Here is a 15,529-nt window from a genome sequence, read left to right on the forward strand (position 1 = left end):
TCCACCTCTTCCACCCTTCTCTTTTCCCTCTTTTCATTCTTTTGTATTGGTTTTAATAAATGGTTGCTTTTCAAATTTAGAAAAAAGGAACAAAGTTAAAAATGACAAAAGACTTCTAATCAGAAACCATATGGTTCAGAAGATAATGGAGGAACTTCATTAAATAAATGAAACCAAAATAAATAAAAAATTTTAACCTGTATTTCTATACCCAGAAAAAAAAAAAAAAACTTTTAATAATGAAGAAAACTTCTGCTTTCTCTTGGTACATTTGTGAAAAGTTGGAAAGAGTGCTGTTTCTATCATTATAATGAGAAAACATTTTAACAATGAGTTACAAATTCATTTGTTTTCTTGACTCCATCAGACAGCTAAGATTACAGGACAACCATGAGGTCTGAAATCCAAAACCAGATATGCCGTGCAAGGAGAGAGAGAACGTGAGAACTGGTTTATCAATGTCATAGCATAGGAAAAAGAGATGATGTGGATCATAGAACCATGTAAGACGAATGCAGCTAAAAATGTAAGAAATTGATAAAAAGGCTGACTGTGGGCTAGTATGACAGTACAGATACCTGGGAGCCACAGACACAAGAGGAGTCTGTACCGACTCACAAACCTTTTTCCATGGGTTTGCACTGGGTGCTCACAAGAAAGATTGTGGGCAGGACAGCAGACCAGAAAGGGCTTCCTTCAGGGGTACAGGATCACTGAAGGGGTTTGGGAGCTGCTGTGAAAGAGGTATAAAGCACCTCCTGAGACTTTTACCCCTGGAAATAAGAGCCTAAGTCATGGAGGTAGAAGCAGCAAACTCAGATACTTCCAAGACACATGTGAAGTGCCACGGTGGCTGGTGAATGGGTAAACGAAAAATATTCTCTACTTCCAAGAGAAAGGCAGGAAATAGTCTTAGACACAGATACTAGATCGGTGGATACCATTAGAGGATCATATTGCTGGAGGGTAGAGGAGTGGGCAGGAGAATCTGGAAACTCCTGAAAAGACCCCTAAGGATACAAGGCAGAGTTTGGCTGTCATAAGGAAGAGGGACAGGAACATGAGAAGGTCCCACCACAAAGACCCAGGCTCACGGAGCATAGCTAGGACTGAGCTGACCAGGACAACAGCGACAATGCCTGCCCTCTCTGCAGATAGCAAACACTGAATAGTAGATTCAGTTCAGTTTAGTCGCTCAGTCGTGTCTGACTCTGCGACCCCATGGACTGCTGCATGCCAGACCTGCCTGTCCATCGCCATCTCCCAGAGTTTACTCAAACTCAGGTCCATTGAGTCGGTGATGCCATCCAACCATCTCATCCTCTGTCGTCCCCTTCTCCTCTCACCTTCAATCTTTCCCAGCATCAGGGTCTTTTCCAGTAAGTCAGTTCTTCACATCAGGTGGCCAAAGTATTGGAGTTTCAGCATCAGTCTTTCCGATGAATACTCAGGACTAATTTCCTTTAGGATGGACTGGTTGATTACCACTGGGGAGTAGGCAATATTGTGGAGAAAGATCTCCAGTGTGGCATAGTTGCACAGGAAAGATCAAAAGCTGAGAATATTTCAGGGACATTGGAACAAAAATTCAAACCATTCAGCCCAGAGTCTCCAGCTCTAATCACAAGGTAAGGCTAGAGGAAACTGAAACCAGTGGGAAGAAAATTGTTATCACAGAAACAGCAAAACCAAAAACCCTATTCAACTTCTGACTAGATTGGCTCAACATCCAAAATTCATGATCCTATAGAATAAGTGCATGAGTGTGTGCTGTCATGTCCGACTCTTTGTGGCCCTATGGACTATAACCCACCAGGCTCCTCTGCCCATGGGATTCTCAGGCAAGAATACTGAAGTGAGTTGCCATTTCCTCCTCCAGGGGATGTTCTGATCCAGGGATTGAAAACTGCATCTCCTACATCTCCTGCATTAGCAGGCAGATTCTTTACCACCATTAGATTCTGTGCCATCTGGGAAGCCTCTAGAATAAGGCTTCTGTGCCTATTTCCATGTACAGTTGGCCCTTGGACAACAGGGGTTTGAACTGTACAGGTCCACTTACACATGGAATATTTTTAATAGCAAATCCTACAGTATTACACCATCTGCATGCAATTGGTTAAATCATGAATGCAGATATGGAGGACCAACTAGATTTTCAACTGTATGGAGGACTGACATCCATTATTCCCTTGTTTTTCACAGGTCAACTGTTTAAATAATTATCTACCTCAGTTTCTACTGTTCTGCACACCCAGTCTGTGTGCTGTTCTTAGTTGCTCAGTCATGTCCAACTCTTTGCAACCCCATGGACTCTAGCCCAACACATTTCTCTGTCCATGGGGATTCTCCAGACAAGAATACTGGAGTGGCTGCCATGCCCTCCTCCAGGGGATCTTCCCAAATCAGGGATCGAACCCAGGTCTCCCACATTGCAGGTAGATTCTTTACCATCTGAGCCACCAGGGAAGTCCATGAATATTGGAGTGAGTAGCCTATCTCTTCTCCAGGGATCTTCCTGACCCAGGAATAGAAGAACCGAGGTCTCCTGCATCACAAGCGGATTCTTTACCAGCTAAGCTACCAGGGAAGCCCCACATACACTGTCTAGTATTCAGTAAAAATTATCAGACACAAAAAATGAAGAGAATGCAACTTATTTTCAACAGCCAAAGCAATTAACAGAATTAGGCTCAGATAGGATGTAAAGGTTGAAAGTCATGCAAGGAATTTAAAATAACTACTATGAAATATGAAATAACTACCTGATGCTGGGAAAGATTGAAGGCAGGAGAATGGGACAGCAGAGGATGAGATGGTTAGATGACATCACTGACTCAATGGACACGAGTTTGAGCAAGCTCCAGGAGTTGGTGATGGACAGGGAAGCCTAGTGTGCTGCAGTCCATGGAATCGCCAAGAGTCAGACAGGACTGAGCGACTGAACTGAACTATGAAATGTGGGCAACAAACATGAGCAAAAGGGGAATTTTAGCACAGAGATTAAAATCACAAAACAGTCTAATAAAATGCTGGAAGATTTTTTTAAAGGCAACAGAGATAGAGAATGCCTTCAATGTGCTCCTCACTTAACACAGGAAATAATCTGGGTTGTAAATATTCTGGGTTGACAATTTTTTCCTTTATTACTTTAAAGATATCAATCCACTGTCTTAGCTTGCATAATTTCTGATGTAATATCTGAAAATGGTTAAATAAAAATTATCCAGACTAAAACACAAAGAGAAGAAAAAAAGAGTGGAAAAATTAAATCATAGTATCCAAGAGCTGCAGGGCAATATACAAGAGGTTTAACATATGTGTAACTGGAATTGCAGAAGGAAGAGAATGAGATAATGGTATAAAATACATCTTGGAAAAGAAAACAGCCACACTTAGTTAAAGAAGACAAACACAGAGCTAAGAATCTCAGAAAATACCAAAAAATCCCAACTTAAAAAAAAACAACCCTATACCCATCATATTCAAAATGTGTAAAACTGAAAATAAAGAAACAACTTTGAGAGTATCCAGTGATAAAACACACATGGCATACAGGGGGATAGAGGTGATAATTAAAGCAGACATTGCATCAGAAATTATGCAAGCCAGAAGACAATGGGTTGACATTTTTAAAGTAATAAAGGAAAAAACTGTCAACCCAGAATATTTACTTAGAAAAAATTTTTTTCAAAAATAAAGCAAAATAAAGAAAATAAAGGTTTTTTTCATAAAAATGAAAGCTGAATGAAATTATTGTCAACAGACTTGTGCTATAAGACATGTTACGGGAAAATTTTCATGTAGAAGGAAAATGATACCATGCAAAAACCTAAATCTGTGCAAAGAAATGGGGGCTCCAGAAATAGTTAAAATGAAGTTAATATAAAAGACATTTCCCTATTTTAAATTGCTTTAAGAAATTATTGACTGTTAAAGCAAAAATAGAAGCAATGTCTTGCAAGTTTATAGCAGATGTAAAGGTATAATATATGACCAAAATAACATAAAAGAAGGGAGGAATTGGAAGTATCTTTTTATAGGATTTTTATACTGTATAATAGAAATGTAACATAATTTAAAGGAGCCTGTGGTAAATAAGAGGCTTCCCCAGTGGCTCAGTGGTGAAGAATCCTCCTGAAAATGTAGGAGACGCAGGAGACTCGGGTTCAATCCCAGGGTCAGAAAGATCCCTTGGAGGAGGAGGGCCTGGCAACCCACTCCAGTATTCTTGCTGGGAAAATGCCATGGGCAGAGGAGCATGGTGGGCTATGATCCATGGGGTCACAAAGAGTCGAACATGACTGAAGCAACTGAGCACACACACGGTAAATAACTTACTGCAATGTACCTTAATGTACATTAAATATATTACAATGTAACCCTAGGGAAGCCACTAAAACTTTTAAAAAATTATAAATAATAAGCCAGTAATGTATAAAAATGAAATAGTAAATTAATTCAAAAGCTGGCAGAGAAAGAGAAGAAAAAGGGAAAGAGTACAAAATAAAAACCAAACAGCAAGATGGTAGATTTTAATAAAATCATACTAGCAATTAAATAAAAGTGGTCTAAACCCTGTGTAGTCCATTAGAACTATAATGTGAATAGAATATGTAAAATTTTCTGGTACTCATGTTAAAAAAGTAAAAGAAACATATGCGGTTAATTTTAATCATATAAACAGCATCTATGCAATATAGTATTATTTCAACATATAATCAATATAAAATTGTTAATGAGATATTTTTAATTTTATTCTATAAAATTTCATGTGTATCTTACACTTACATCTCGATTCAGACCAGTGATATATCAAGTTCTTCAAAGCCTCATGTGGCTGGGAGCTATCTTACTGACACTGTAGTTCCAGTTAACCACATAAGTTGAAAGAGATTTTCTGATTAAATTAGAAAGCAAGCCCTAACTAAATGCTATTTATAAGAAACCCTCTTTAAATACAAATACATAGGTAAGTTAAAATGACAAAAACTAAAAGAATGGAAAAATAGGAAGATCCCTTGGAGAAGGAAATGGCAACCCATTCCAGTATCCTTGTCTGGAGAATCCCACGGACAGAGGAACCTGGCAGGCTACAGTCCATGGGGTCACAAAGAGTCAGACATGACTGAGCAACTAACACTTTCATTTTCATAGTCAAGAGAAAGCTGAATTTACTACATTATCAGACAAAGACTTCGTAATAAGAAAAATAGACATTACATAATAGTAATAAAGCCAGTTTACTAAAGAGACATAACATAATGTGTATGTACCTAATAACAGTTTCAAAATGCATAGAACAAAAAGTGATCGAGCTGAAAGGAGAAACAGACAAAGCCAGTTATAGTAAGCCCAGTGTCTTCAGCCTTTTTTGGCAGCAGGGATCAGTTTCATGGAAGACAAATTTTCCATGGCGGGGGATGGATGGGGAGGATGGTTCAGGTGGTAATGTGAGTGATTTCTATGTGAAGCACACATAAAAATGTGTAAGTAAGCGGTGTGATTATACATTGTAGTAATAGAAATAATAGGGAGTAAGAAAAAGCGTGTGAAGTAACTTATTTTACATGTGGGCCTCAGGAAAGTCTCTTCAGGGGGTGATATTTAAGTTGAAGTCTGAAGAATGAAAAGGAGCTAGCTATGGGGTGTGTGTGTGTGTGTGTGTGTGTGTGTGTGTGTGTGTGTGTGAATGCTCCAGAGGAGAGATATGTGTAAAGCCCTGCAATGGGAAAAAGCATGGCAAATAAGGTGAGAGGCTGAAGGAAGGCCAGTGGCTGATTCCAGCAAGAGCTGACACTGGAGAAGCAGAGGCATGATCACACAGGACTGTATAAAACAAAGCAAGCCGTGTGGGTTTTATTCTACTGACATGGGAAGCCTCTGAAACATTTTCAGCAGATAAGTAATATGAAAAGAGTCGAGAACATGAGAGTAAAAGGATCCAGTTTAGGTCTGCCTTCTCCCTTGATCTGGATTGTAACAGCCAACAGATAACAGGTGCTGCTCTTTAGGGAGCAGCCCTGGGCACAGAGAAGGCATCCATGCCTGCTGACTGAATGAATGAATGGAATATTACATTTTCTGATATGGTGTACTCTTCTATTTTAATAACACTTAAAATAGTAACTAAACAGAAGGTAAGTGCATTCAAAGAACTTGCACTATGAGACTTACTCTTGTTTTATTTTTACGTTTCGAATGGGGTAGAAAATGAAAACCACATTCAGCCAGGCAAAGATGATGAAGAGCAGAGAGAAGAGTGATGACGATTTTTTTCCTTTTGCCCACGATCCTATTTCCTCCAACTCATCTCTCTGTGAATGTCTTTGGCTAATTTAAGGAACCTATTCTTGACTACAAGAACCATATGTTGTTTCTAAATGTTATGCCCTTAGAAACAGCTTAAGTTTTTTTCTTCAGGTTACTCATACTTGATCTCTATAAAAAGCATCATTATAATAATAAATAATTTGAGTAGGAGTATAATATTTGAATTTTTATGGAAATAGTAAGATATTTCACTTTTGCTTATTCATTAAAGCCATGAAATTTCACTATTAACTGTGGATATACAATATGAGGTAGACTTTAATTCTGTGATAACCGAGTTGTAAATAATGGGCCATTTGATCCAACATTATTTGGTTTACATATGGAGGTCCACAGCCCTGAAAAGATCAAAAATACACTTCATCTGTATTTCACATGTCCACTGTGGGTATGCTCACCTAGTCTAAATGATAAAAACAAAGCCTAGTTTGGTTCTTCATACATTACAACCAAATCACTTGCCTATTATTTCTATTAAACTTGCTTTAATAATTTTAAAAGGCCTTCATTAAGATTAAGTGGCTCTTGTAGCCAAAATTATGCCCAGGTCAAAGATGTGGGTTTTGGGGTTCTCTGTGAATATGTCCGATTTGATAATGGCTTAGAGTGGGAATGGGACATCCTTGAGTTCCTTGACATCCTTGAATTCCAGACTCTACTCCTTCAGACAAACGTGCACAGATGGCCCAAAAGCTGGCTAATCATACATTCAGAATCAAGCACCTTGAGTACAAGTCAGGAAGAATTTTCATCCATCTGGAGTGGTCTCTACTTAAAAAGATCCTACAAAGCAAAATTCTCCAGGAAGTTAGGTAAATGAGAACTGTTGTATTTAGAAAATAACTTACAGTTACTAGGGATTCCCTGGTGGCTCAGACAGTAAAGAATCTGCCTGCAGTGCAGGAGACCCAGGTTCTATCCCTTGGTCCAGTAGATCCCTTGGAGAAGGAAATGGCAACCCACTTCAGTATTCTTGCCTGGAGAATCCCATGTACAGAGGAGCCTGGTGGGCTACTACATACTTAAGCATTTTTATATTTTTAGAATCTGTTAATAGCATTATTGCCTCTGATAATTCTAATCCAAGATTGAGATGTAGTTTTTTCATCACCATCAGTCATTATCATCACCATAGGATTACTACTTTTTAACATGTTTTAACCAATTACTACATGCAAACTCTGAACTGGACACTTTTAAATATCATCTTATTTACTCCTCACAACGACCCTATGAACCAGATATTATCATCTCCACTTTACTGACGAAGAAGTGGAAGCTTTGTTTTCTTAATCATGACTTCTTAAAGCCTCTTACGTATGTGCTTCCTTAGAGAGGAAATTGGTTGGAATATACTACTCTCCCCACTCTTGGAAGAGACAGGCCAGTATCTTTGTCATGTTCACACAAGTTCAAAGATCTCATCTGAGACAACCTTGGACTGTGTGCCAGGATCTGTCTTAAATTAGTAGCAGGGTATTTCTATTTGACAGTTGAAAAAACTGAAGCTGAGAGTAAATGTCTATCTTGCCTAGGGTGAGAATCCTAACAGTGGAGCCAGAGCTATGTTCGGCTATGACTGGCTATGATTCCACCATTCACTAACCTTGTTACCTTTACTAAACTTTTAAACCTCTCTGAACCTCTGCTTGCATTTAAATCATGTTGATAGTTATGCCTATTTGTTGTTCAGCCACCCAGTCTTGTCCAACTCTGCAATTCCATGGACTGCAGCACACCAGGTCTCCGACTGTCCCTGATCATCTCCCAAAGTTTGCCCAAGTTCATGTCCATTACATGGGTGATGCCATCCAGCCATCTCATCCTCTGATGCCCTCTCCTTCTTCTGCCCTCAATCTTTCCCAGCATCACAAACTTTTCCAATGAGTCAGTTGTTTGCAACAGATGACCGAAAAACTAGAGTTTCAGCTTCAGCATCAGTCCTTGCAATGAATATTCAAGGTTGATTTCCTGTAGGATTGCCTGGTTTGATCTCTTTGTTGTCCAAGGAGCTCTCAAGACTCTTCCCCAGCACCACAGTTTGAAGGCATCAGTTCTTTGGTGCTCCACCTTCTTTATGGTCCAGTTCTTACAACTGTACGTGACCACTGGGAAAACCATAGCCTTGACTATATGGACATTTGTTGGCAGACTAATGTCTCTGCTTTTCAACACACTGTCTGGGTTTGTCATAGCTTTCCTGCCAGGAAGCAAATGTCTTCTGATTTCATGGCTGCAGTCACCACCCACAGTGATTTTAGAGCCCAAGAAGAGGAAATCTGTCACCACCTCCACCTTTCTCCCTTCTATTTGATATGAAATAATGGGGCCAGATGCCATGATCTTAGGTTTTTTTAATATCCAGTTTTAAGCCAGCTCTTTCAGATTCACTTTGCAGAATTAAATTCATATAAGAATACCTACTTAATAGGATCCTAATTGTCAGGATCCTATTGTGAAGATTTAAATAAGAACCTATGTCAGCGCCTGCTATAGCGTAGTAATCATTATGATTTTGATTTGCCAGCTTCACACAAGAGAAAAATGGATGCCCACTTGTCTCTAAGCATTCACAGACACTATCTGGGATAGGTTTTCTTTGTTATCTAAGGAGGACAATTCCATGAAGCCTCCACCATGCAAGAATTCTTGGCCCAAGTTTCCTCCTGGAAATGAATCCAAAATTTCATTTTGCCACAGGATAGTAACTGAAAGATATGACCATGAGTTGTGTAGATTACACATTCTTAACACACCATCAAATCTTTTATAAAATAAACAAAATGGTGAAGTGTTGACTTGAATACTTTCCACTCATTCCTACTTAGTAGAAGATGAATGAATCAGTGAGAAGGAAGAGAACATATAGAATGATGGACAAGTATTTGATTACTGTCTTCTAGGGAGAAAAAGCATGTATGTGTGTGTGTGTGTGTGTGTGTGTGTGTGTGTGTACATATAGATATATTCCTCTTGTATGTATCAAGTGAAGTGAAAGTCACTCAGTCAAGTCTGACTCTTTGCGATCCCATGGACTATACAGTCCATGGAATTCTCCAGGCCAGAATACTGGAGTGGGTAGCCTTTCCCTTCTCCAGGGCATCTTCCCAACCCAGGGATCAAACCCAGGTCTCCTGCATTGCAAGTGGATTCTTTACCAGCTGAGCCACCATGGAAGCATGTATAGATGTATAGATATAAATATATTCCTCTTGTCTGTATAGATATATATGTATGTGTAGATATATATCTTGTATGTATAGATATAGATATATTCCTTTTTTAGGATGGAATTTGAAACAACGTATAGGACTAAAAAGACTTGTATGAATTTTTAAACAATTTCTCAGTGTTAAAAAAAGAAAAAAAGGTCTCAGTTATATGCTTTTACCTTTGGAGTTTGAAATGTTAAGACCTTTACACTTTCTCTTAGAGAGAAAGAAAATGCTTGTGAAAGTTGAAATGTCAGAAGCCGTTCTTCTTGCCCTCAAGACCTGAGATCAAAAGCCCCAGGATGGGAGGATTAAGAATAAACAAAAGCAGAAGCAGAGTGAGATGTCCAGCAGAATTCTAAACAAGGGCCCTTGCTCTTTGAGCTATCCTTCTGGCACTACTTCATTCCAAGCTAACTGCTCTGTCCCTTCTTGATTCTTGTACTGTGTTTTTGCTAGACTCCTTGCTTGGTCTTTTTTTCTTTTTGCTTTTCAATTTTTTCTGTCTCCTAGGGCTTGATTTTGATCCTTGGCATCTCCTCTTGATTCTTTTTGGTTCCTGACTCCCATTTCACGGCAAGCCTTTGATGAATATTTGCATACCTAGCTACCTGTCCTGATGGCTTCCTGGCTCTTCCCCAGCTAACTCCAACCAGTTCCAGGATATGTCAACAAAAAGGAGGATGGCAAGCTTAATAATCAATAGTCTCCATTTGGGGGACTGTGATGAGCTCAGTTTATGAAAAAACCTTAATTTTAAAAAGCATTTTCTGGGGTGGGTGGGTGGGAGAGAGGCTCTAGAAGGATGGCATATATTTATACTTATGGCTGATATACATTGTTGTGCCTCAGAAGCCAACACAACATTGTAAAGTAATTATCCTCCAATTAGATTAAGAATTTTTTAAAGTTTTTTCTAACAGAAGCAAGGTCCACATTGGCTAAATTCCATATGGATGAATTATTATGAGTGAATAAAACAATGGTGTTTTATTTGGCCAGGATCCTCTTGCCTATTTGCTTATGTGCTTCTTACTCACTCAGTTGTGTCCAACTCTTTGCAATCCTATGGACTGTAGCCCGCGAGGTTCCTCTGTCCATGGGATTCTCCAGGCAAGAATATTGAAGTGGGTTGCCATGCCCTCCTCCAGGGGATCATCCTGACCCAGGGGATAGAATCCATGTCTCCTACTTTGCAGGCGGGTTCTTTACTTGATGAGCCATTGGGGTAGCCCCCTATTTGCTTATAATTTAAGACAAAAGAAAGGGTCAGAAGATAATAATTTTGTCCTGCAATTCAAATGAAGACTGTGATAATCAAGTGAATAAGCATTATAGAAATATTCAAAATTAGTGGTTGAAATAATTTTCCAATATTTTAGCTTTATTCATAACCCTAGTCTTACCATCTATTTCAAATTTAAATTTCAAGAACTCTGGCTAATAATTATAATTTTAAACCCACTGCAGTATTCTTGCCTGGAAAATCCCATGGACGGAGGAGCCTGGTGGGCTACAGTCCAAGGGGTCACAAAGAGTCAGACACGACTGAGCAACTTCACTTTGCTTCACTTCACTTTACTTCAGAATATTTAAAAAGACCTTTCCTTAAACAATTGGTTAGCCTTATTATAATTATTAATTAGTCAACTCTTTTCCAACATTAAGATTATATATTGGAGGGGACATGCTCATTTATAACATCAATACTTCACTAGAAGTAAAATTCACTTTTATATTACTGTTATAAACATTATCACCAATCATAGGAGACATACCAGAGTACCCCAGCCTTTATTGCAAGGCATTGTATCATAAATATGGAGACATGCTTCAGCTCCTTGAAATGGATACTTTGTCTAATCTGTACTTTGTGTCACACTATGTTTATTTAATTTGCATAAATGATGCACTATAATATTCTGAGTAATTCTTTGCCTCATTCTACTTCTGCTATCAAATAATTTTTTAAATAATTATTTATTATGTTCTCTGGAAATGAAACAATTCTAGTATAAATAATACATCAAAAATTGCAACAGACACCCTCCAGTATCAGTTTTCAGAAATTTTAGTATTTACTGATTTATTCGGCCATTTAAACATTTATTGAAAGCCTTCTACACGCCAGGTACCACTATGCAAGTTTCTGCTGTGCTGTGCTTAGTCTCTCAGTCATCTCCAACTCTTTGTGACCCCGTGGACTGTAGCCCACCAGGCTCCTCTGCCATGGAATTCTCCAGGCAAGAATACTGGAGTGGGTAGCCATTCCCTTCTCCAGGGGATCTTCCCGACCCAGGGATCAAACTCAGGTCTCCCACATTGCAGGCAGATTTTTTTACTGTCTGAGCCACCAGGGAAGCCCAAGAGTACTGGAGTGGGTAGCCTACACCTTCTCCAGGGATCTTCCTGATCCAGGAATCAAACCAGGATCTCCTACATTGCAGGCAGATTCCTTACCAGCTGAGCTACCAGGGAAGCCCATGCAAGTTTCTGAGTACAGGGTAAATAAAATATGATTATTCATAGTTTAGATGGAAGGTCAAGAAATCATGCAAATGATTACAATACACAATGATACAGGTTGAAATAGAGTTATTCATAAACTGCAGAGATGAGAGCCTTCTTTCTCTTTACAGGACTTAGGGAGACCTATGAAAAGAAGATTTGAACTGGCTCTGAAAAATGAACAGGGCTACTCTAGAAGCAAGAGATGTAGAAAGCACGTTCCAGGAAGAAGCATCTGTATGCGTGGATGGTGGAATCGCACAGGAGAGACAAGGAGGTCTGTGAATGCAGGGGCATGTGGGTGACATCAGGCAGTGCAATGCGGCTGAAATGCTGGGAATACAAAGGAGAAGGCATGCAGGTATAATGGTGGGCGGGCACTTTTCAAGATGGTTTAGACTTGGCACTACTTGTGATAGGGACAAAAGATTCAGCAAAATGAGACAGATGGATAAACACAAAAGATGAAAGAAACAGTTCTCCATGGTTCTCATATTAGTTTCAGATTTTTCCTTTCTGTGCACAAGGAAGGCTACCTTTCCAGTTCCTTTGCTTTTAGGCAAGCTCAGACGAATTGTCAGGCCGATATATTGTAAACAGAAGTTTAATGTGTTACTTCTGGGCTGGCAGTGAAAAACCCCCGTGTTATTCTTCCAGTGTCTCTCTTCCCCTGTCATGGAAACCAAGGGGGCCGTCTGTTGACATGAGGAACCACAAGATTATGGCTGCCTGAATTCAAGAGTCACCATATTAACGACAATTGCCCTAAAGGTAACCCAGACCCACAGTAGGTTTGGTGGACAGAATACATTTAAAAAAATGTTTTTTATCAAGTCATTGAGTTTAGGGGTTTTGTCACTGCAGCATAGTACAGTTGATCCTGACCGAAACACAAATTTAAAAGTTAGTGTTTAATGAACATATAATTTAAAGGAGTCAGAGAATGGATTCAAGGTTATAAGTTAAGAGAAATGGAGAGAAATGGAGCTACTTCTTCCTCTGAAACATGTAGGAAAGTTTAGTGGGGCGGGGGGGCACAAAGTGTAGAATGATTTTGAGGTCGCAAAGGAGAAGTTAAAACAGTTTATTCATAATGGCCACTACATTCCTATGATATTTGAAATTAAGTCTTCTGCTGAGGAGGTGAGTGGCAAGACTGAGGGAAATAAAATGATTGAGCAGTTGCTGAGGGGACAGTTACTCTACAGAATAGGAAAGAGAATCAGGCAGATAGAAGGGAAAGAATTGCAGAGCAGAGGAAGTGCTCAACTGGGTCTGTGGCTTTTGCATTTATAGCGAGGAGTCAGCCAACATGGCGTTTGTCGTTTCATACAGCAATGATTGATTGCCAACTTGAGAGTAAAAACAAGCAATTAAGCTTATACGAGGGCTTGGGAAAAAAGTTATGGTATGAAGAGGAGATCTTTAAAAAACTAGGGAGGCTTGAGAAAGTAAAGTTGAAGTGAATGACAACAGCACTGGAGGCTAACAGGAAGAAAGTGAAGCCAGAAGGAGGCTGATAGAGCAAAGGATTCCTAAAAAAAAAAAAAAAACCTGGACATTTAGTGGTTAAAGGGAAAGTTAATCTGGACTATCGGTATAGAACTGGGTAAAAGACATGAAGTTATTATAGAGATGGTAGTGTAATATAATGGCTAAGAGAAAGTTGTTTGGGACTCAATAGCTGCTCTGTCCTTTACTAGGGATATATGATATAAACCAAGTTAGCCAAGTTTTTTTCCTGTGCCTCAGTCTCCTCATAGCACATTTTAAGCTCCACTGAAGGATTTTTGTTATAACTGAATGAGCCAATATACATAAAGCTCTTAGAGTAGTGCTTGGCATAAAGTACTCTATAAGTGTGAAAGTGAAGTCGCTCAGTCGTGTCTAACTCTTTGCGACCCCATGGACTGTAGCCTATCAGGCTCCTCTGTCCACGGGATTTTCCAGGCAAGAGTGCTGGAGTGGGGTGCCATTGCCTTCTCCAGGGTATCTTTCCGACCCAGGAATCAAACCCGGGACGCCCGCATTGCAGGAAGACGCTTTACCATCTAAGCCACCAGGGAAGCCCCTGTTATTAATATAGTGGTAGAAATTATGCTGAAGAAGGAAATGGCAACCCACTCCAGTATTCTTGCCTGGAAAATCCCATGGACAGAGAAGCCTGGAGGGCTGCAGTCCTTGGGGTCGCAAAGGGTTGGACACGACTGAGCGACTAACACACACGGAAATTATGCAGCCATGGAAATGGGTATTGACGTGTAAGGAGATGAGCACTGTGGATGGAAATGGGGTTTAGAAATTGAAGAAAGAGAGACTTGGTGAATGTGAGCACTGTGTGTTCTCAAGATGCTGAGGAGACACAAAGAAGATTGTGAGCTAGTGTGACGTCCGTGCTCGGTTGATGCCGTGACATCATAAGATAATGACCGTGAGGGGAGGAGAATGGCAAACTGTGGCATGACCTTCAAGACTTTTAACTTAGTAGTTTAGGAATACTGTCCACCCCTATAACTTGTTGCTGAGACAGAGAGCACAAGAGAATGACAACCTCTGCTTTCAAGAGTTTTCAGAACCTTTGCTGCAGAGGGTGTGGAGAAAAGGCAACACTCCTACACTGTTGATGGGAAGATAAAAATTGGTGCAGCCACCATGGTGAATAGGACAGAGGTTCCTTAAAAAACTAAAACTAGAGTTACTGTATGATCCAGAAATTCCACTCCTGGGCATCTATTTAGAGAAAACTCTAATTCAAAAAGATGCATGCACCCCAATGATCATTGCAGCACTATTTACAACAGTCATGGAAATGACCTAAGTGTCCACCGACAGAGGAATGCAAAAAGAAGATGTGGTACACACACACAAGGAAATATTTGTTGTTGTTGTTATTTAGTCGCCAAGTTGTGTCCAAGTCTTTGGGACCCCAAACTCACCCATAAAAAGGAAAGAAATAATGCCATTGCAGCAACATGGATGGAAGTAGAGATTATCATATGAAGTAAGTCACGTAGAGACAAGCACCATATGATATTGCTTATATGTGGAATCTAAGAAGATGATATAAATGAACTTATTTACAAAACAGAAATAGATTCACAGACATAGAAAAGAAATTTATGGTTACCAAAGAGGAAAGGTCGGGGAAGGGATAAATTAGGAGTCTGGAATTAAAATATATATATATTATGTATAAAATAGGTAACCAATAAGGACCTACTGTATAGCACAGGGAACTATATTCAATATCTTGTAGTAAACTGTATTAGAAAAGGATCTGAAAAAGAATATGTGTATATATGAATATGAAAAAAAAAGTTTTCAGGAACTTTTATCAAGTAAAATCCAAGTTTTGGACTTCCCTGGCTTTCCAGTGGTTAGGACTCTACACTTCCGCTGCAGAGGGCACAGGTTCCATCCCTGGCCAGGGAACTTAGGTCCCACCTGCTACACAGCTCAGGCAAAACAAACAAACA

The 15,529-nt window shown here is 39.5% G+C and overlaps 1 protein-coding gene across 1 annotated transcript in view; it reads left to right on the plus strand.

Annotated features, from left to right (window-relative positions):
- Window positions 1-15,529, plus strand: part of LOC113898881 (wiskott-Aldrich syndrome protein homolog) — a 79,672-nt gene that overhangs the window by 47,934 nt on the left and 16,209 nt on the right. The window contains exons 3-4 of the mRNA XM_027552191.1: window positions 12,185-12,330; window positions 12,711-12,824. Of these exons, the coding sequence (XP_027407992.1) occupies window positions 12,185-12,330; window positions 12,711-12,786 (222 nt within the window). The 3' untranslated portion in view covers window positions 12,787-12,824. The remainder of the gene's footprint in view (window positions 1-12,184; window positions 12,331-12,710; window positions 12,825-15,529) is intronic.

The sequence above is a fragment of the Bos indicus x Bos taurus genome, chromosome 9 (genome assembly GCF_003369695.1).
Source record: "Bos indicus x Bos taurus breed Angus x Brahman F1 hybrid chromosome 9, Bos_hybrid_MaternalHap_v2.0, whole genome shotgun sequence".
In the NCBI taxonomy this organism is placed as follows: Eukaryota; Metazoa; Chordata; class Mammalia; order Artiodactyla; family Bovidae; genus Bos; species Bos indicus x Bos taurus.